The 19761-nt window shown below is 44.9% G+C and overlaps 1 protein-coding gene across 5 annotated transcripts; it reads left to right on the forward strand.

Annotated features, from left to right (window-relative positions):
* The first annotated feature begins 640 nt into the window (after window positions 1-640).
* Window positions 641-17776, forward strand: BCL7B (BAF chromatin remodeling complex subunit BCL7B). Of its 5 annotated transcripts, none has more exons than XM_043914988.1 (7): window positions 641-886; window positions 4005-4080; window positions 12843-12938; window positions 13159-13255; window positions 15420-15590; window positions 16370-16449; window positions 16712-17776. In XM_043914988.1, exons 1-7 carry the CDS (start codon window positions 795-797, stop codon window positions 16802-16804), a joined length of 705 nt encoding a protein of 234 aa, XP_043770923.1. In that variant the 5' UTR covers window positions 641-794; the 3' UTR covers window positions 16805-17776. The 5 variants fall into 5 exon arrangements, with proteins under 5 accessions (XP_043770923.1, XP_043770925.1, XP_043770924.1 ...); XM_043914989.1 differs by lacking the exon at window positions 641-886 and adding an exon at window positions 1128-1430; XM_043914992.1 differs by lacking the exon at window positions 641-886 and adding an exon at window positions 1131-1331.
* The last annotated feature ends 1985 nt before the right edge of the window (window positions 17777-19761 follow it).

Raw genomic sequence — 19761 nt, forward strand, 5'->3', positions numbered from 1 at the left:
CTGGAAGCTCTTTGAAAGCAAAATCCAATTTTGTCCTCAGCACTTTGCATGCCAACTTGCACAGCGCAGGCATCGTTTAGTCAACGATTATTGAATTAAATGAGACATTGATGTAGTGTCAAGTATGGACAAAGTGGCACCTCAGGATCTCAGGGGGAAGTCTTGTTGGAATTCTAACTGAATGTTGGAAGAGTAAGTGGTCATCAAGAAGAGAGAAGAGAATTCCAGGTGAGAACAGATGTGTGCAAACGTTGGAAGGCATATTGAAGGTGTGAAATTCTCTATAGTTGGAGCACAGTGGTGTATCTGCGGAGCGAGGGCCCCAAACAGGAGAGAAAGCAGTACAGGATAGTGTAGAACCTCAGTAACATTGGTGTCAAGTCCATAAAATATAGATTATGGCTGCAGCCCTGACCAGAGAATTAAGATGTTGCCCTGGGCAAGAGCCAGAGACCCCACTGGCAGTGCCTCGCACCTCACCCTGCACACAACACGTGCTGCCACCTTGCCCGCAGACCCTGGGCCGCTTGGGAGCTCAGTGTACTCTGAGATGCCCAGGGTGGGGCCTGTTGGGTGGGACGCCCGGGGTGGGGCACCTGGGGCGGAGCGCGCAGGCGCGCTGATGCCTCGAGCCCCAAGGGGAGGGCGGGTGCGCGCACTTCTCGCGCACGCGCGCACGGAGGGGGCGACGGCCGCGGTGACGCTACTGCGCCGGGCGGGCGGCGGCGCGTGAGGCGCGCGATTCTCGGTGTCTTGGGAGCAGTGCCCCGGCCCCCGCCGTTCCCGCTGCCGCCATGTCGGGCCGGTCGGTCCGGGCCGAGACCCGCAGCCGGGCCAAGGATGACATCAAGAAGGTGATGGCGGCCATCGAGAAAGTGCGGAAATGGTGAGGGGCCAGGCCCAAGGGTGCTGGCGGGGAGGGCCGCCGGCCCAGGTCCATAGCAGCGGCGAACTGGCGGGTGGGGTGGGAGCCGACCGGCGGGCGCTTGGGGGGGGGGGGGGGAGCGGAGAAGGCGGGAGGAGGGAGCCGCTCGCGTCGGCGTGAGGTCAGAGGGCGCGCCGGCCGCGACCAATCAGAGGGCTGCCCGGCCCGCAGGCCCGCCCACCTGCTCCTGCCCCCGGCAGCGCGGCGCCGGCGGGGAGCTGCCGGCTTCCGGCGGCGCCGGGTCTGAGGGGTTTGTTTAGCCGCGGGTAGGCGCGGGCCTAGTCTCCGCGCTCGCCTGCGTGAGGAACCTTTTGCGTTCTGAACTGTCCAGTATACTAACTAACAATCTCTGAGGGGTTCCCGTTGGCCAGACTGAGCACTCTGCGTATTAAGGCGTCTGGGTTAGGTGAGAACTTTTCGTCAAGCTACCTGCCACCGGACCAGGGAATCATTAGAAGAAAAATTCCTATCTTTCTCCTAATATGGGCTCACGCGCGCGAACTGGGTAGGCATTTTCTCTTGGTGACCTGGGAGCTGTTAGTAGAAGAGTCAGGATCTCCGCTTTGTTTGGAAACGGCTGCTGTCATGTTCATTGCAGGCGCAGGTTGACCGCCTATTTTGTACCAAGAGTTCCAGTCCGCTATCACCTTAAGTTTTCACAGCCAGGTGTTTGCGCCAACTTCTTGAGTACTTTTCTCTAGCTGATTGCTACCGATAACTTTTACTTTACTAGTAACTTTAAAGCCGGGTAGGTGTTAGCTCCCTCCAGGAAGCCTTCTCCAAGACCTCCTGCCCTTCACCCTCCACTCCCTGTAGAGTCATTGTTGTTACTGTTTAGTCGCTAAGTAATGTCCTACTCTTTGCAACACCATATAGCCCGCCAGGCTCCTCTGTCCATGGGTTTTTCCAGGCAAGAATACTGGAGTGGGTTGCCATTTCCTTATCCAGGGTATCTTCCCAACCCAGGGATCAAACCCGCGTCTTCTGCTTTGGCAGGTGGGGTCTTTACCACTGAGCCACCTGGAAAACTGAAGGTCATCATTACCTTGGACTTTATTTGCATGTTTATTTGTCCATTTTGCTACATGACCAAGTTCCTCATCTCTAAGGACTTACAAATACTAGGTTAAATAGTTAATGATTTTCCTCCTCCGAATCTAATGCTTTAGGTTTTGTGAAACCTAGGACTGGGCATCCCTTCCTCTTCTGGCCATCTCTGTTCTTACCTGTAGTCTGGGGCAGTTGAGCATCTTCTGTCACCTGGAACTCTGTCTCACCTGGAACTCTGTACTGGGCTCCCTGTGATCTGTCTGCCTGCTTCAGGGCTGGCTCAGTTCCCTGGTCCATTCATTACTTTGTATTTTTCTCAAGTGTGAATTTTTTTTTAGCACTCTTTTGCTTAGGAAATAATGCTTCATTGCTCTCTTCTTGTCCTTAGGATAAAGACCAAAAATGATTCTTCATACCTCACTAGACTGGCTCAAACTGCCCTCTTTTGCAAGATGCTGGCCATCTTTCAGTTGGGGCCACCCTACCTTTCCTTCCTCTCGGCAACCTTCCTCTCCCTGCTCCTTCCACTTGCCTAGTTAGTGCCTGGCTCTGCTCTGCAGTTGCTTCCTCACCAAAACCTTTCAAGAGCCCCAGTCTAAATCGGGTCCTCTCCTATATGGAACTTTCCACAGTGGCATTAGGTTGAACTATAAGACATCTGTATTTGCCTTTTCTATCTGCAGAAATGGCAGTTTGATGTGGTTGAATCTAATGATCAGGTGTCTAACTGAAATGAGTTGTGTGGTGTCTGTTTCCAGTTGGAATTCAGGCTCGGGAGCGTCAGGACTGTGCATCTTGTGCCCTGTGTGCTCAGGACCTAGCAGAGGGTCTTGTAAGTTAAATACTTGTTGAATAAATGAGTGGCTTGTCCAGGAATTAATTCTAGTTTCTAAGTCTAGTTCATTCTTTTTCATGTTACATCACAGTCTTTATATTTTTGTGATGTCATTTGCTGAATAGCATCATTAATAACAGCAGTTACTTTTTTTGCTTTTTTGTGCTCACATTAGGACTCGAAACTTTCAGAAGTCACACTTCAGGCTCCCCAACTCTTGCCGTCCATAATCTGCCCCTTATTTAAGAATGTTACTTGCCTTTCCCTCCCCAGGTATGTGTGGGGAGGGGAGAACAGCTACTCGTTTGTTTTAAAGGCCTATCTCAAAAGTATCTCTTCTGTAAAACAAAACCTTAAAGCCATATTTCCATGGCACTTGGCCTTCACCTTTTCCAAAAGCCAGTGTGAGGCTCAGTTCTGTTAGCTGAAAGCATCGTGTCCTGCTCCTTGGTATTGGAATTGTGTTTCAACCCAGAGTTTCCCTGGTGGCTCAGATGATAAAGAGTCTGCCTGCAATGCGGGAGACACAGGTTTGATCCCTGGGTCGGGAAGATTCCCCTGGAGAAGGAAATGGCAACCCACACCAGTATTCTTGCCTGGAGAATCCCATGAGGAGCCTGGCGGGCTGCAGTCCATGGGGTCACAAAGAGTTGGACACGACTGAGCGACTAATGCACCCAGAGTTTCACAGGAGTTTTGCCTTCCATGGAATATCCTGGTCTTTCAGCCTTCTTTCTTGCCACCTTCACATATTACTTATCTTTTCATTGCTGTGAGTTCCCAAGATAGGGACGCTATCTTATATATCCTTTATCACCTGTAAGGCTCTGTATAATAGGACTTTATAAAATCAGTGGGATTGAATTAATTTTGGGGAGATGAAGAAGTTATGCGAGATGGATACCTGAGTTTGAATTTGTGCTCATACTCCGTACTACTGTAGTCTGTGAGGAAAAAAATGGTTTTGGTACACCATGTGAGCAGAGGTGACAGGTGGAAGGTTCAGGGTTAAAGGAATTCGATAGCAAAGTGTTTCTGGAAAGGGTGATTTTGCCTTGAAAAGTAAAGTATGATTGGACAGAAAGTTTATGAAGCATTTAAGATTGAAGACATCTGGTGAGAAGTAGAAAAGCACAAGTTCTGATCAGAAAATCTGTTTTATTTTATCAGTTCTGAGAAGTGTCTTTGTTTTAGGGAGAAGAAGTGGGTGACTGTGGGTGACACGTCCCTTAGGATATTTAAGTGGGTTCCTGTGACAGACAGCAAGGAGGTAAGTGAGGAAGAAAATCAAAACAACAAAAAGGTAACGTCTTGTTTCTTTCTTTGTTTGATTGCCTCTTAGCTGTTATGGGATTTATTTCCCCAGAATTGAGTTGAAAATACTTCAGGGACCCCTCTGTCATTGTTCCATGCAAAGCCTCTCATTTTATTAGATTCCCCCTTCTCCCCGTTATTCCCTTTTCTTAACCCATTCCTCTTTTCCAGGGCTTGGCCAACTACAGCCCAGGCCTGCTCCCTGTGGTTCCATATAGTTTAGTTTGAACACACTTGTGCCCGTTGGTTTCCTTATTTGTGGTGGCTTTTGAGTTGTAATGGTAGAGTTGAGTAGGCCATAACATCTAATGGCCTGCAAAGCCCAAGATATTTATTATCTGGCCTCATAAGAAAAAGTTTGTGGACTCCTGCTGCCCATTGTAGCATGTTAGATGTGTTTTGTATGTATATATGCCTTTCTAATTCCCCTTCCATGATTTTATTTGTACATCTGTATATTCTTGAAAAATACACATTGTTTCATATTTGTATTTTTAAAACTTTGCATTCATATATAGCACTGTGCTGTAAACCTCTTTTCTTTTTTTGTTTGAAAACTTGAACATACTTCTATAATTGTAAATAAGATTATTATCTTTACTCTTGCATTATATTCTCTTATGTGCAGTAACCACATTTATCTATCTATACATTCCCTGAGTGATAAACTCCCAGATTTCTCCCCTTCTTTTTATTCTAATTGTTTTTAAAAGGTCTAAACTATAAAATGCATACAAAAGTATCTAAAACATAATGTACTATATAGGGAAAAAAATATGAAGCTAATACCCTTGTAAAAGCCACCTATGTCAAAAGATAGATGTTGCTAACTCCCCCAGCAGCCTCTGAAACTCTTCCTATCATCCCTCTTTCTCCCCTCCAGGGGAGATCAATCTCCTTTTGCTTTTCTTATTACTTATTTAGTCATATGTAAACATTTCTTTAAACAGCATCACGAAGTATCTATTTTTGCATGTCTGGCTTTTTTTGCCTAGTGTTATGTTTGTAGAATCATCCATGTTGTCCTTGGAGCTGTTTGTTCCTTTTCTTTGATGTATGGAGTTCTGTTACAGGACTGTACCATAATTTATTAATATCTTATCAGTTTTCCTGTAGATGGATATTTGGATTGTCTCCAGTTTGGGATAATAGGAACAAAGCTCCTGTGACCGTTCTTATTTTGTATATGGGTCAACATGTGTGTGAGTTTTCCTAGAGTATATTCCTAGGAGTAGAATTGCCAAATCTTAGGGTATGTGTATTTTGACCTATACCAGGAATGCCAAAGTGATTGTACCATTGTATATTCCCACCAGACATACCAGAGTTCTCCCTGCTCCAAACCCTCATCAACAGTTACTGTTCTTGGACTTCATGTATTAAGATATCTCATTTTGGTTTTGATAGGGTGGTTAAGGACGTAATTACTAATGAGATGGAGAACCTTTTCAGCATCCTTTGGGATTTCCTCTTTTAGGCAGTGCCAGTTTAAGTCTAATTGGTTATGGTCTTTTTCTTGCAACTTGTAGGGATTCTCTGTGTTGTGGACACATATTCTTTATTGCTTGAATACTGTCTGTACGTTGTTCCATTCCATGGCTTATCTTCACCCTCTGTTTATGCAGGCCCGAGTAGCAGAAGTTTTTTTAATTTTAATGTAGACAAAATAATCCTTTTCTTTATAATTAGTGCTTTTAAATGTCTTAAATCTTTTCCTTTTTTGAGGTTACAAAGATATTTTTCTGTATAATCTACAAGCTTGTTATTCTATTCCCATTTATAATACACCTGGAGTTGATTTTTGTGTATTTTGAAGTAGGGGCCCAATTTCATATTTTTCCATGTGGGTATACATTTATGCCACCACTTGAAGAGACTTCTTTTCGTCTTGCTCTGTAGAACCACCTTTGCCATATTTCAAGTATAGATATGGGTCTGTTTGTGTGTTTTGCTGCCAGCTTTTTTGGTAGCCTGGTTGACTGTGGTGGACATCCTTTATCCATTCTCCTTGAGGACTTGTGAGAAGTTTTCTCTGGATTAGATGCCCAGGAGTGAGATTGCTCTGTTGTTGGCTGTCCATATATGATTGATTTTTTAAAATATTTAGTTAGTTATTTGGTTGTGCTGGGTCTTAGTTGCAGCATGCAGGATCTGGTTCCTGGATCAGGGATTGAAACCAAGGCCCCCCTGCATTAGGAGTGTGGATTCTAAGCCACAGGACCACCAGGGAAGTCCCATACATGATTGTTTTTACTCGATGCGGCCAGATCTCTCTCCTGAACAGTTTCCCTGGATAGTCACCTCCTGTTTCCCACATCCTCACCAACATTTGGTATCGTCTAACACCTAATTCCTAAATCCTGATAGTCTGGTAGATGTAAAGTGGTATCTCTTTGTTTATTCTGCATTTCTCTGAATACTAGGGAGATTGATAATTTTATCTCTTCAGATTTCCTTTTTATGCATTTAGATTTCCTCTTCTCTGATTTCTTCTTTCTTTCTTTTTTGGCTATGTGGCTTTGCGGGATCTTAGTTCCCCAACCAGGGATTAAACCCAGGCCCTCAGCAGTGAAAGCGTGGAGTCCTACTAACCACTGGACCACCAGGGAATTCCCCTCTGATTTCTTAAATTCTCCTTATTCTTATATTGGACTTCCTGTCTTTACTTTTCTGATTTGCATGGATTCGTTCATGTTATAGATAAAGAAAACCTCTAATTAGATTTGTACATGGCAGTTGTCTTTGTCTAACATGTCACATGTGGTAACTTTGTCAGTAACAGCCTTTAATTTTTTTCTGTCAAGTTAACTTTTTCCTTATGATTTTTATTTCCAGAGTGATGTTTCAAAATTATTCTCCATTTCCTGGTTATAGAGGACTTCTGCATCTTCTGCTAGCTTTTTAATTTTAACTTTCATTTTTAGACCTTTAATCCATGTAGGTTTTTTGTTGTTTTTTTTTAAATGGTGAAGATAAGAATCTAATTTTAATTTTCCTTCATATAGTGAGCCACTACCCCTGATACTGGTCACTCCATAATCTGTCCTTCTCCACTGGTATGTGATGTCGTTCCTGTTTTATGCTATATTCACATGTTTTTGTTTTTGAGCTTTCCATTTTTTTGTTGTTATTTTATCTGTTTCTGCTCTAGATTTATTTACTATGCTTTTAGTGTGTCTTCATGTTAAGTAGGGTGAGTTTTCTCTCTTGTAGGTTTTTGGAAAGATAGTCTTTACCAGAATGAAAAATTCCTTCTCTCTTTAGCTTTCTAAGGCTTATTAAAAATTATGAATAGATAATTTGGACTTAATCCAGCTGCTTTTCCTGCATCTACTTAAATGTTCATGGGACTTTTGTCCTTTAATCTATTAAAATGATGAATTTCTGATGTTTGAACCATTCTTGCATTCTTAAGACAAATTCTACTTGGACATGCCTTTCTTCTTTTTTTCCTTTTTAATGTTACATTCAATGCACAAATAATTGAGGCATTTGCATCTGGTTTGTAAATTGGTTTGTAATACTCTTTCCTTATGCTATCTTTACCTTGTTTACACCAGCATCCTAAAACAAATTAGGCAGATTCTCCTCTTTTGATTTCTAGAACAACTTGCATAAAATGAAGGGTCTACCTTTAGTACCTTCTGGGTCTTTGGTGGCGAGAGAGGTGTTGATTATCATTACAGTGGCTCTCATGGTGATTGATGTATTTAGGTTTTCCCTTTTTCTGTACTTATTTTGCTGTTTTGTGTCTTTTCTAAAAAACGTTTCCATTTCAAGTAGGGGATTGTTTCTTTAGTGGGGGACAGTGCTGAGTCTTCACCCTTACCCACTTCCCCAAGAGTGTTTAGAAATGAGACAAGGCACTGTTTGGTTGGCCAGCCATGCTAAGCTTTTGGCAATACATGAGTCAGTCCTGTGCAGTGAAGACTTAATCAGCCTGTCCGGAAGGCCAGCAGTACCCTGCTGATGAACACTGATCAGTTTTCATGTGTACTGCTGTGTAGTCATTTATAATATCCTTTTGTACTTTAAAGTCTCTGTTGGTAATTATTTTGTCTTTTTTGCATTTGTTATTTATGTTTTTTCCATGTAAAATGGTCCTAAAATCTTTATTAAAAGAATCATCATGTAATTTTTGTTCATCTTTCTTTTCATTTTGCTTTGTTCTCTTTTTGATTAATTTTTGCCCTTGTTATTTTCCTTTGTTTGTTTTATTCTGTTTTTTCCACTTCTTGTGTTGAATACTTAGCATGTTTTTTTCTAGTTTTTCTTTGCTTTTTTTTTTTTTTGTAGTCCATTTCACTTCTGTAGTTATCTGTCACAAATTTGGACATCCATGAGTATCAGGATATCATTGATAGTGTCGTTTCACTGTAAGATTTTCATAGGTTTCTCTTTGGTTTCCTCTTTAACCCAAAGGTTATTTAATAGAATGATAATTTAGTTTTTAGATAGGTGAGATTTTTTAAAGCTGTCCTTTTAAAATTGGTGCACTGATTCTATGGAATTGGTAGGGTATTTGTTCTTTGGGCTTACTGGGACTTTTTTTGTGACCTGATCTGTAATTGAATTGTGGACAGTTCACTTATAATTAAAACATATATATGAAATTAAACAATTGATGGATTTGTTATGTTATCCAAATCTGTATCTTTGCTCATCTTTGTATGGTTTGCTCTGTATGTTTCTGAGAAGAGTGTGTGAAATCGTTGGTTTGTTTGCTTCTTCATGGTCTGAGTCAGTTATCCTTTGTACTTTGAAGCTCTATTTTTGATCCATGTATGTTTATGATTCTTACCTCATCGTGACCTGTTCCTCCTTTTACCAGTATGTAAAGTCCTTCTTTGTCCCTTTCTCACCTCAAATTCTGTTTTATCTGATACTAACTGTATATCCCGTCTTCTTTTGATTTGTATTTGCCTGGTATGTCTTGTAATGCTATTTCTCCTGTTTTACATTTTTCTGCTTATTGGGCATATTAGGATTAGGTTTAGCTGTGGGTGACGGAAAACTCAAAATAGCAGTGGTTTAAAGCAGTTGTTTTGTTCTTAGAGAAACAGAAGTATGCAGTCCAGGACTGGTGTGGTAATTTTGTTCTAAGAGTCCCCAGGGACTCAGGTTTCTGGCACCCTCTCTATTCCTTTTGTTTTTAAATTTCCTTTTAAGAGAGTAGTGGTTCTATTCATTTTACATTGTTTCTGTTGTGTTAAAATATACCTATCATGAAGTTTACCATCTTAACCACTTCAGCGTGTACAGTTCAGTAGTGTTGAGTGCATTCACCTTGTGTAACCCATCTCTGAAACTCTTCATCTTGCAGAGGTAAAAAACTCTATACCCATTAAATAATTCCCCATTCCTCTGTTCATGTTTGACCTTATATTCCAAGTTCGAGCTCCAGCCATCATTCAGCACATTCAAGTTCAAGGCAGTAAGAGAGTGGGAGGGTTAGCAAATAGTGTTTTAATGAATGTAAGGAGTTTCCCAGAAGTCTCCTTAAGACATATATACTAAGTGTTCATAGTAGCTGTGGCACGTCTAGGTGCCAGAAAGGCTGGGAAAGTGTGACTGCCTAAAAATTATATTTTTATGGACAAGGATTTCGGTCATAATACACTTTCCTTTTATTTTTTTCCTCTTCACCTCATGATGACTAGACACATTTTCTTCTGCTGATCTGGAAGTTCTACATTCTATTTTTAATCTTTTTATTGGCAACTTCCAACCTAATAAAACTTACACTATTTTTCCATGTCAATGTATAAAGCTTATCAAAATCTGTATTTTTCCTCTGAGCCTCTGGTCTCCATCACCCCCCCCTCCCCCCACCCTTCATCTCTACTCTGTCCTTCGTTTTGAATGGAATTTCATCTTTTTTTTGGCCACACCATGTGGCTTGTGGGATCTCAGTTGCCTGGCCAGGAATTGAACCCTGGTCAAAGCACTGGGAGCCCGGAATCCTAACCACTGGGCCACCAGGGAACTCCCTAAATGCAATATCCTGTAATGATGACATCTAGCTTCATTTCTTAATTTTTAGTTTGTTTCATCTCTTTATCCTTTCTTTGTATATTCTGACTTCTTCATCCAGTTTTTGCTCATTAATCTTTTCTTCAGCTGTTATCTATTTCTGCTAATAAACTCATTCACCTAATTTTTACTTTGAACAATTTCATTGCTCATACCAAATATCCTTGGCGGTGGTTCAGAATAACTTTCCCGTGTCATCCTTGTCTTTCTTAGGAGACCTGCCATGTTTTATTGAAGTTCTCATGTCCCATTGGTGCACTATTCCTGGTACAGCTTGCTCTGTTAATTGTCTCTCATGGTACTTGTTCTCCTGCAGTGTCTGGTTGGTTTTCTCTGTGCACTCGTCTTTTATTCCTTTTAACTTTGAGCTGTGTTGGCTAGAAACGTGTAACCGAGGGGAGACCATGAGCCTGAGCTCCGTGCTTTCTCCTCTATAGCTGAGGGGATGGGATTAGCCTCGGGATTCAGTCTTTCCCTTTTCCCCTCTCTCATCTTCCGCTGTCTCCCAAGGAGCTCTCTAGTACTGGTCTCCACATGCTGCCTTTATCTGCAAGCAGCCATCCTCGCCAAGTCCATGGAGCCGGTGGGTGAACGTTAGAGGGGCTCTGGGGCCACCCTTTGTATTTCATCTAACCTTGGCTCTGGTGATGCCAATACCATAAAGGCCAAAGGTCAGGCTGCTAGATCTCTTGTGTGGGGGAAGGACACTGCCAACAGCCCATTCCCCATTTCTCACATAGAAGCCCCTGACCCTTTCCTATTTCTTTTTTTTTTTTTTCTTTGCTTGTGCCATGTGGCATATGGGATCTCACTTCCTCAACCAGAGATCAGATTTGCCCCTCCTGCATAGGAAGTGCAGAATCGTAACCACTGGACCTGGGGGACATCCCCCTTTGCTGTTTCAGGTTCTCCTTGCTCAGGACTCTGCTCCTTTTGTCTCTCCGAAGGACTTCTCACAGTGTTTGTATTGGTTTCTGAGCTGGACCCTGAGGTCCATTGGTTTATCTACCTTCCAGTGGTCTGTGGTCGTGTGCCAGCTTCGAAGGTACTAGCATAGACCTATTAGGTTAGGAAAAATAGAAAATGATCAAATTGGTAAAGAAGAATAAGTGAAGGATGTAAGGGAGTGGGACTCTGCTGATGGGAGAATAAACTGGGACAAACTTTCTACAGGTTGATCATATATGTATACTTAAAAGCTTAATTAACCAGATGTTGGGAATCCTTTCACAATATATACACATATCAAATCACCCCAGGATATACTTTAAATACTGTACCGTTTTATTTGTCACTTATACCTCAGTGAAGCTGAGGGTGTGTGTCGGGGGGAGCCTTCAAAATATTTATGCCTTTGATCTAGAAGTTTTACCTCTAGACATTTATTCTCTGGGACATAATCATGATGTGTACAAGTTACATCTGCTGTGTTGAGTACTCCAGTATTGTTCATGGTATTTAAAAATTGCAAGCAAAATGAAGATCTTAGCTAAAGAATTAAGTTATTGTGCACCCGTATATTGTACAGCTTTGTTACCCTTGTAAAAGATGGTCTAAAAAACTACTCAATGGCATAGAAAAATGTTTCTAATATGATGAGTTGCGGGGGAGCAAGTTATAATGCTGAATCATGGTCCATTTCGATACAATTATATGTTTCGGGTATCTCTGGTTGTGCAGGTGATTTTCATTTCATGTATTTTCAGAATTTCTTATGGTGAGTGCATATTTTATGTGGGCACAGAATCATTGAACTAATGAGAGATCAGGAAAAAATAACAGGAGCACCAAAAGTTGGCATGGGTGCTGTGATGCTCATACTCCAAATGCATTGCCAACCTTCTGGTGGAGAGTTGGGAGGCACAGGGTATTTTAAGCGAAATGGTTTTACTTTCTGATCTAGAAGGGATTTTTTTTTTTTGGTGTGAATTTAGCCAAATAATCCAGGAAAAAATAAAAGTTAAGCATTGTAGATTTATTTCTACTAGTACTAAACAAACACAGTCCTAAATAAGGTAAAGCTAAATGTCCACTAGTTGAGTATTGATTGAATGAGTATGATACCTGGAATATTATGCAGCCAGTAAAAATCAGGTTTAGGTAGCCTCTGTAGTTAAATGGTAAAGTGTAATTGCACTAAAATTATGTCTGCATATAAAACATGAAGGAAAGGACTACACACATATATATGTACAGTTGACTTATTGCTGAGTTAGGATTGAGAGTATTCACAAAAACTAAGCTGTGTTACTAGTACAATGCATGTACAATAAAGTGACAAGTATGTGAAGTATGGATTAGCAAGTTTGGGATTGTCCAGATTTGAAATTCCAGCTGTGAGGATGCTCTCATTTGCAAATGCTTGGGTTGGTGATTGCCTTTCCTGTGGGCTGGTATGTTGCAAGCTAGTGCTTACCTTCCACTGTGGTTCCCCTACCCATGTGACTTGCATTTGCTTGAAGGCAGAGGTGGACATGGGAGGTCACTGAGTGGATGGGGTAGATTGGTCAGGAGTAGAGCTTGTAGGGACCCCTTGTCCTGTCCCTGCTCACATTGCATATAAAGTGACTCCTTCCTTTGTCCAGTCAAAGGGCCTTTCTTCTTTCTCTTTTTACCCCTAGCTGTGCTCCTGAAACAGGGATCTTTCTCAAATGAGTATTTTGTAATTCTTACCCATCCATGTAGGGAAGGATCGGGCAGAGCATTCTGATGAGGGCAGAAAGCAGGAAGGTCCCACAGAGAACTCCAGTGGAAGCAGATGTATATAGCTGCCTGTCTCTTGTGAGTCATGAGATTAAAGTGGGAAGGGTCCATTTTACTGATAGAGCCACTGAGGCCCGGGAACACCTTGTCCAGGATCCTGTTATTCCTTGGGTCCTGAAACCACTGTTGTTCCTCATGTTCCTAATCCAGACCTCTGTGGTGTCTCAGCACCTTCTCTCTCTCTCTCTGTGAGTCTTCTGCTTGGCTCTGTCATATTCCTCTTTTTTTCCTTTTCTAGAAAGAAAAGTCAAAATCGAACAGTTCCGCAGCCCGGGAACCTAATGGCTTTCCCTCTGATGCCTCAGCCAATTCCTCTCTCCTTCTTGAATTCCAGGGTGAGTTGCATCCTTATGTCTTCCTTGCAGGAAAATGAGCATTTAAATGACCCATCAATAATCCAAAGACTAGTCTGTGTGTCATTTCAGTGCCCACGGTTTTGCTGGTATCTTGCCGGGCACCTGACAGAAGTCTTTGCATTTCAACTTCATAGTAACCTTGCAAGACAGACAACAGTCTCCTCACTTTCCAGTTAAGGAAACTGAGGCTCAGGGACGTGAGGTTACGTATCTAAAGTTAGTCACTCGTAAGTGAGGACCCATGGTAGGTCCTGGTTTTCTGGATCAGAAGCTCTTTTCTTTAGACTGTGTGTTTGATGAGAGCGCTTCAGAGGACCGTGCCCCACCCCACCCGGCCCCCAACCCAGGCTGGGGCATCTGCTTGTTTGTCTACAGTTTGTCCAAGTTCTGCCTCCTAAACCAGTCTCTGGTAGACGTCCGGCCAGAGTCAGCACTGCACTGAGAACTTTACCTTTTATACCTGTGTGGTAGTTACTGCTTATGAGGCACTTTCACTTCAGTGTCTCCTTTTTACCCTTGCATCAGCCTGGGATACAAACCAGGCAGTTACCATCATCCCAATTTAAGGAAACTGATACTTGGAGAAGAAAAGCATCTACCTAAGCTGAAGACTGACAGGACTTTATTATTTTGTATAATAAAATGCTACTTCCATTTTAGTGTAGAAGATAGTGGTCATTGTAGGATGAAGACTAGAAAAGGCTTACGATTTTCTCTTTGGAGCTAGACTGGGAACGACCAGGTATCCCCTCCTTCCCTCTCCCCTAACCCCAAGGTTGGTGTGGTACAGAAGGGTGGACAGTTCTCCAGCTGCGTGAGCTTTCCCCGCAGCATAAAGCTCGGGAGACATGGGAGGCTCTGTTTCTTCAGCCTGGCCACTGTCTCATCCTTTTCACGCAGTGAACGTTTAATGCGCTCCTACCGGGTGCCGGGTACTATGTACTGTGCTGGAGACCCAAGGACCTCTGTGGGCCACAGAGCCTACCCGCACCGGGTGTCCTGGAGGTAGACCGGTGTGAATACAGTAAATGCAGGTGCACATAGGAAGCAGCAGGGGCATGAGAGGGGGTGGTCGTCTCCACCCAGGGGAGCCTGGGACACAGGGCTCTGCAGAGGAGAGGATGCCTGAGCTGCCGGCGGCCAGGTGTAGGGGCTTTGCAGGAAGACGGGAAGGAGCACATCATCCAGACATGGTGCTGGTAGCTGCTCCGAGGCTTGGGTCTGACCTGGCTGGAGCCAGGGGTACGTAGGAAGAAGGGCAGGCGGTGGGCCTGGAGAGCAGTGTGTAGGATGTGATAGGGCCCTCTCGTGGGCAGCAGGGAACCACAGAAGGGTTTAGAAAGTTCACTCTGGCAGTGGTGTGAGGTCGCCGGGCGTGGCTGAGACCCGAGGAAGGGCAGCTGGATGGCTGTTGCCAGAGGCCAGGCCTGCACTGAGGCAGTGGGGGAGGAAGGAGTGGATACACGTGGCAGCAGAGCAGTAGGACGGGTACAATTTGGTGACTGGCTGCTGGAGGTGGGGGAGAGGAAGGAATTGCTGAGTCGGTTTTTAACTTAGCTGGTGACGTTAAGCCTTCAACAGCGCTTCCCAGGTGGGATCCAGTGGTCTGTGAGGCAGTGAGGCAGAGCCTGGGCAGGTGCAAGGCCTGAGCTGACCATCTCCAGACCCCGTCACCCTCCTTCAGATAGCTGAGAATGGCAGGCAGACTGTCCTTTTCTATACCTCTTGTGAGAAAGGTTGAGAGGCAGAGCCATGTCCTTCCATTCACTGGATAGTGAGAAGATACCAGGTCCCAGCTATAATTAGTGGATGCTAAAGAAGGGACTCATACGCTTATATTGACCTCCCTGACATATAAATTTTGCATAAACTTAAAGATTCTGACTGCATCCGGTGGTGCTTAGAATATATGTCATAAAATAACATGTGCTTAAATTCATCAATTTAGATTCTGTTGGTAATTCGTGATGTGCAGAAGCCCTGGAAATGTCTGCCCTTGGTTCAGGGGCTGTTTGCAGCTGTGATCTGTGTGTGCCCAGCTGTGTCCACGCTGTCTGCAGAGACCCCAGGCCCTTGGCTCTGTACTGAGCCCCCTCAACCATGACCGGCCTCAGCCGTTGCCTTTGTCGTGTGTGATTTTCAGATGAAAACAGCAACCAGAGCTCCGTGTCTGATGTCTACCAGCTCAAGGTGGACAGCAGCACCAACTCGAGCCCCAGCCCCCAGCAGAGCGAGTCCTTGAGCCCTGCGCACACCTCTGACTTCCGCACAGACGACTCCCAGCCCCCCACCCTGGGCCAGGAGATCCTTGAGGGTGAGTCTCCCTGGCCCAGGACGTGTGTCTTGGAGGGCCATGCTCTTGCTCTCGATGGTTTTCTTCTTTAGAGTCACAGGTTAGAGACGGTGCCTCAGAACTGGCAGCTTCAAGCTGTTTGTCAGTTGTTTGAGGCTCTTTTGGGGAATGGTTGTATTTTCCCCTTTCACAGAATGACGGAAAGAAACAGCAACACGATTGAGTGCCAGGCTCTCCGCAAGGAAGGCACTTTTCATATTTGAGGCCTGGTATGATTCTCAGGTTTCCCTGGTGGCTCAGCAGTAAAGAATCTGCCTGCAGTGCAAGAGATGTGGGCTCGATCCCTAGGTTGGGAAGATCCCCTGGAGAAGGAAATGGCGACCCACTCTAGTATTCTTGCTGGGAAATCCCACAGAGGAGCCTGGCAGGCTACACTCCATGGGGTCACAAAAGAGTTGGACACAACTTAGTGACTAAAACAGCAAACATGATTCTCCTTTCGAAAAGCCCATGGAATAGCAACTGTTGTCTCCATTTTATCGATGAGGAAGTTGTCTTAAAAAATTCAGTTGCTTGGCCACGATCCCACATTTAGTGGAACTGCCTGATTTGTTTCATTCCTTCTGACTTCGGAGTTAGTGCCCTTTGTACTGGATTCTGCAAATTTCTTCTTAGAATGTATGTTGATTCTATAACCAGTGGATACCCCTTCACCAAGGTGCCTCCTAGGAGCACTCCCCCAACCTGGGGGCTCTCCCGTCCCAGCAGGCCCTGCAGTTACACTGACCTTGCTTTTTCAGAGCCCTCCCTGCCTGCCTCAGAAGTTGCTGATGAACCTCCGACCCTCACGAAGGAAGAACCAGTTCCTCTAGAGACACAGGTAAGGAGGTGCTTTGGGTTTCCTGGTTTCTAAGGAAAATGTCAGGGCTCTGTTGATATGCACTGGCTCTCTAGCATGGGAGGGATGTAGTGGGGGTGGAGAGGCAGTGAGGGATGCTGGTTAGAAGGTCGGGGAAGGTTAGGTCAGGAGGTAGGGAAGAGGTCCTGTGATTGGTGAGACAGTCGGGTGAGACAGTTAGGGTGGAAGGGGAGGTCTGCTTCAGAGGGATAGCCCTGTCATTCCGTGCTCTGGCTACATCTAGATTGCTGAGGAAGAGGAAGACTCAAGTGCCCCTCCCCTGAAACGCTTCTGTATGGACCAGCCTGCAGTGCCGCAGACAGCGTCGGAAAGCTAGCACCGCCCTGGCGCCCTTCACCTCCAGGCCCCATGCCTCTATTTATTGCATTCTGGTTCTGGCTGTGCTGTGTTGCTGGGGTAAGGGCGAGCACCGGGGTCCAGAGCCTGCACCTCAGAGCCTTCTGGGCTGGAAGGTGGACGCGGGACCTGGGGTCGTAGCATCATCTTCCCGTCCCCGGCACCTGTGTCTGCCTGATCCTGAGAAGAGGAGCACTCCTGTCCTCTTTGCACCCCAAGGAGGCTGGCGCCTCAGCCACTCCAGGATCATCTGTCACCTCCAGTAGCAGTCTCTGCTCCACAGCCTCTGGATTGAGCTGCTGGTGCCTCTGCAAGAGGAAGGAGGGGGGGAAGGCACCCTCCAGAGAAGAGCGTGCCGAGGGCTTACTTGAACTTGAATGGAGACTGTAGATTCATGGACTTGCCCATAGGGCTAGGGACCCTATAGGCTGCTGTTGGAGAATGCCTGAGTAGACGCTGGAGGGAAGGGAAGGGCTTAACTCCACACGACGGCAGAAAAGTCCCACCTAGACTTCATGCTGTCCTGGCACTTGTACCCATTCCTGAGGCCATCCTGCCTCGCATGGGCTCTCTGGCTGTTGACAGTCCTTTGTCCCCCCACTGTAACCACCCCCTTCCCCCAACACACATACACACATATACTCGCAGTTGTTTCCACCTGGACATTTCATTCCAGTATCCCCCTGCCTCCCGCCATGGTCCCCAGCTCTCCTGCCGCAGACTCTGCCCCAGCGAGAATTTGAGGTTCTGATAGTACTCATCCCCACAGTACTTCTTCAGCCCAGACTTTCTAGAAAGTTCCCTTTTCCTTGAAATCTGCATGTTTCATCAAACCTTGTGATTTTATTTTTTGTTTCAAAAAAGTTTAAGAAAATGGAAATGGACAACGGTGAGTGAAGACATATTTTAGCACTGAATAGAATATTTTTAAAATTAAACTATTTGAAATATGTCTTGTTGGCAGCTGAGTGCTTCATTCTTGAGGGTTGTGGGGGCAGGGGCTGGCGGTGATGGTGGCTGAGTGCTTGTAAAGTCACTGCGGGCTGGGCCCTGCCAGTTGTCTTTGACTCCCATAGAGTGACTCCATTGACAATGATTTGGAGACTCTGTTTGAGGTTGTCATGTCCTTTGAGTTATACTTCTGCCCCTGTGTACGCCGAATACAACCCTGTGTACATGGGATGTATTTCCCACAGCTCCAGGTCCTTAGGTGACTGACTCTTAAGTTTTTCTTTTAACTTTTTATTATGGTAAAATACACAACCATAAAATTTACCGTTTTAACCATTTTATTTTTTTTTCCAGTTTGACACTTTATTTATACAAAGTATTTAGGGCACTGATTCTCAAAGTTGGCTGAATATTGGATTCACCTGGAGAGTTTAAAAAATACTGAGGTTTATATGCTGCTGCTGCTGCTAAGTCGCTTCAGTCGTGTCCGACTCTGTGCAACCCCATAGACGGCAGCCCACCAGGCTCCCCCGTCCCTGGGATTCTCCAGGCGAGAACGCTGGAGTAGGTTGCCATTGCCTTCTCCAATGCGTGAAAGTGAAGTCACTCAGTTGTGTCCGACTCTTTGCGACCCCATGGACTGCAGCCTACCAGGCTCCTCCATCCATGGGATTTTCCAGGCAAGAGTACTGGAGTGGGTTGCCATTGCCTTCTCCTAACCATTTTAAAGTGCACAGTTCAGTGGCACTAAATGCATTCACGGCATTGCACAATCATTACCACTATACAGCTGCAAACATTTTCATTGCCTCAAGCAGAAACCCGTACCCATTAAGCCCTCACTTCCCACTTGCCCCTCCCCCAAGGTGATGGAGGGAAGGGAAATAACAAAAGTGGATTTGGGACCTTCTGAGGTTTAGGAACCAACGGGACAGGCCGGAAAAGACCAGCCAGAAGTTGAAACTGTAGGGACTTCCCTCGCCATCCAGTTGATAGGATTCCAGACTTCCACTACAGGGGACATAGGTTTGATCCCAGGTCAGGGAACTATATCCTCTTAAGTTGCATGGCACAATGAAAAAAAGTGACAAGCTGAAACTGTCTAATCAAGGGTGTAGGTCTATATCAGTGAAAGATGGGTGTTAAACTGGAGCCATAGAAATGGAGGACAACTGCCAAGCAACAGCCACATTAAAGCTTATTATTTTTTCTATTTTAAAATGAAAATATCACTATAGAAAAACATACTGGAAAAATACATGAAAATATAATGAAAGAAAAAAAACAACAACGCATAACTCCCATCTCCAAGGTAAGCACTGTTCTTTATTTGGAGAGCCACTTCTCAGCTCCTTTTCGTGGAGCTGCAGCTGATATTCTCTATTCATAAAGCCCCACCTCTAGTTTCCACTTCCATCTGCAGGATTTCCAGCTGTTCTTGATGGCTCTCCAGGGTACCTCTAGTTCTTAGGGCTGAGCCCGAGCCCATCCCTGAGTCTCCCATTTTAGATCTCTGCTTTACCAACACCAGGGCTGGGTTCTGGTCCACAGCGGCCACAAGCGCTGGAATGACTATGGTGCCCATTCTGATGTGCAACTGGGTGTGTTTTTGGAAATACCAAAAATGGCCCCCGATCTTTTTCCCCCCAATGTTTTTGGAGTTTTCATTCTGCGTGTAGTCTACCATTAGGTGTCTAGTCCTGCAAGCATCCATCCCATTAGTCATCTTTGTGCCTCTGAAGTCCGGCCACTTGTCTTCACCGACCTTGCTGACCATTCGATGCCCCTATCACCACCACAAGCTCCTGCCATTACCTTCCACGTGGTCACTCCTATTCAACCCTCAAATGCTGTGGCAGAAAGAGAACTTCCCTTTGCCATTCTCCTCTCTTGCTACTTTCTGCCTGGAGATCCCTATGATTAGGCCCTGAATTTACCATGTCTGCTCTGCTGCTCCTCCTGCCTAGGAAGGATGTCCATCCCTCT

The sequence above is a fragment of the Cervus elaphus genome, chromosome 10 (genome assembly GCF_910594005.1).
Source record: "Cervus elaphus chromosome 10, mCerEla1.1, whole genome shotgun sequence".
Taxonomy (NCBI): domain Eukaryota; kingdom Metazoa; phylum Chordata; class Mammalia; order Artiodactyla; family Cervidae; genus Cervus; species Cervus elaphus.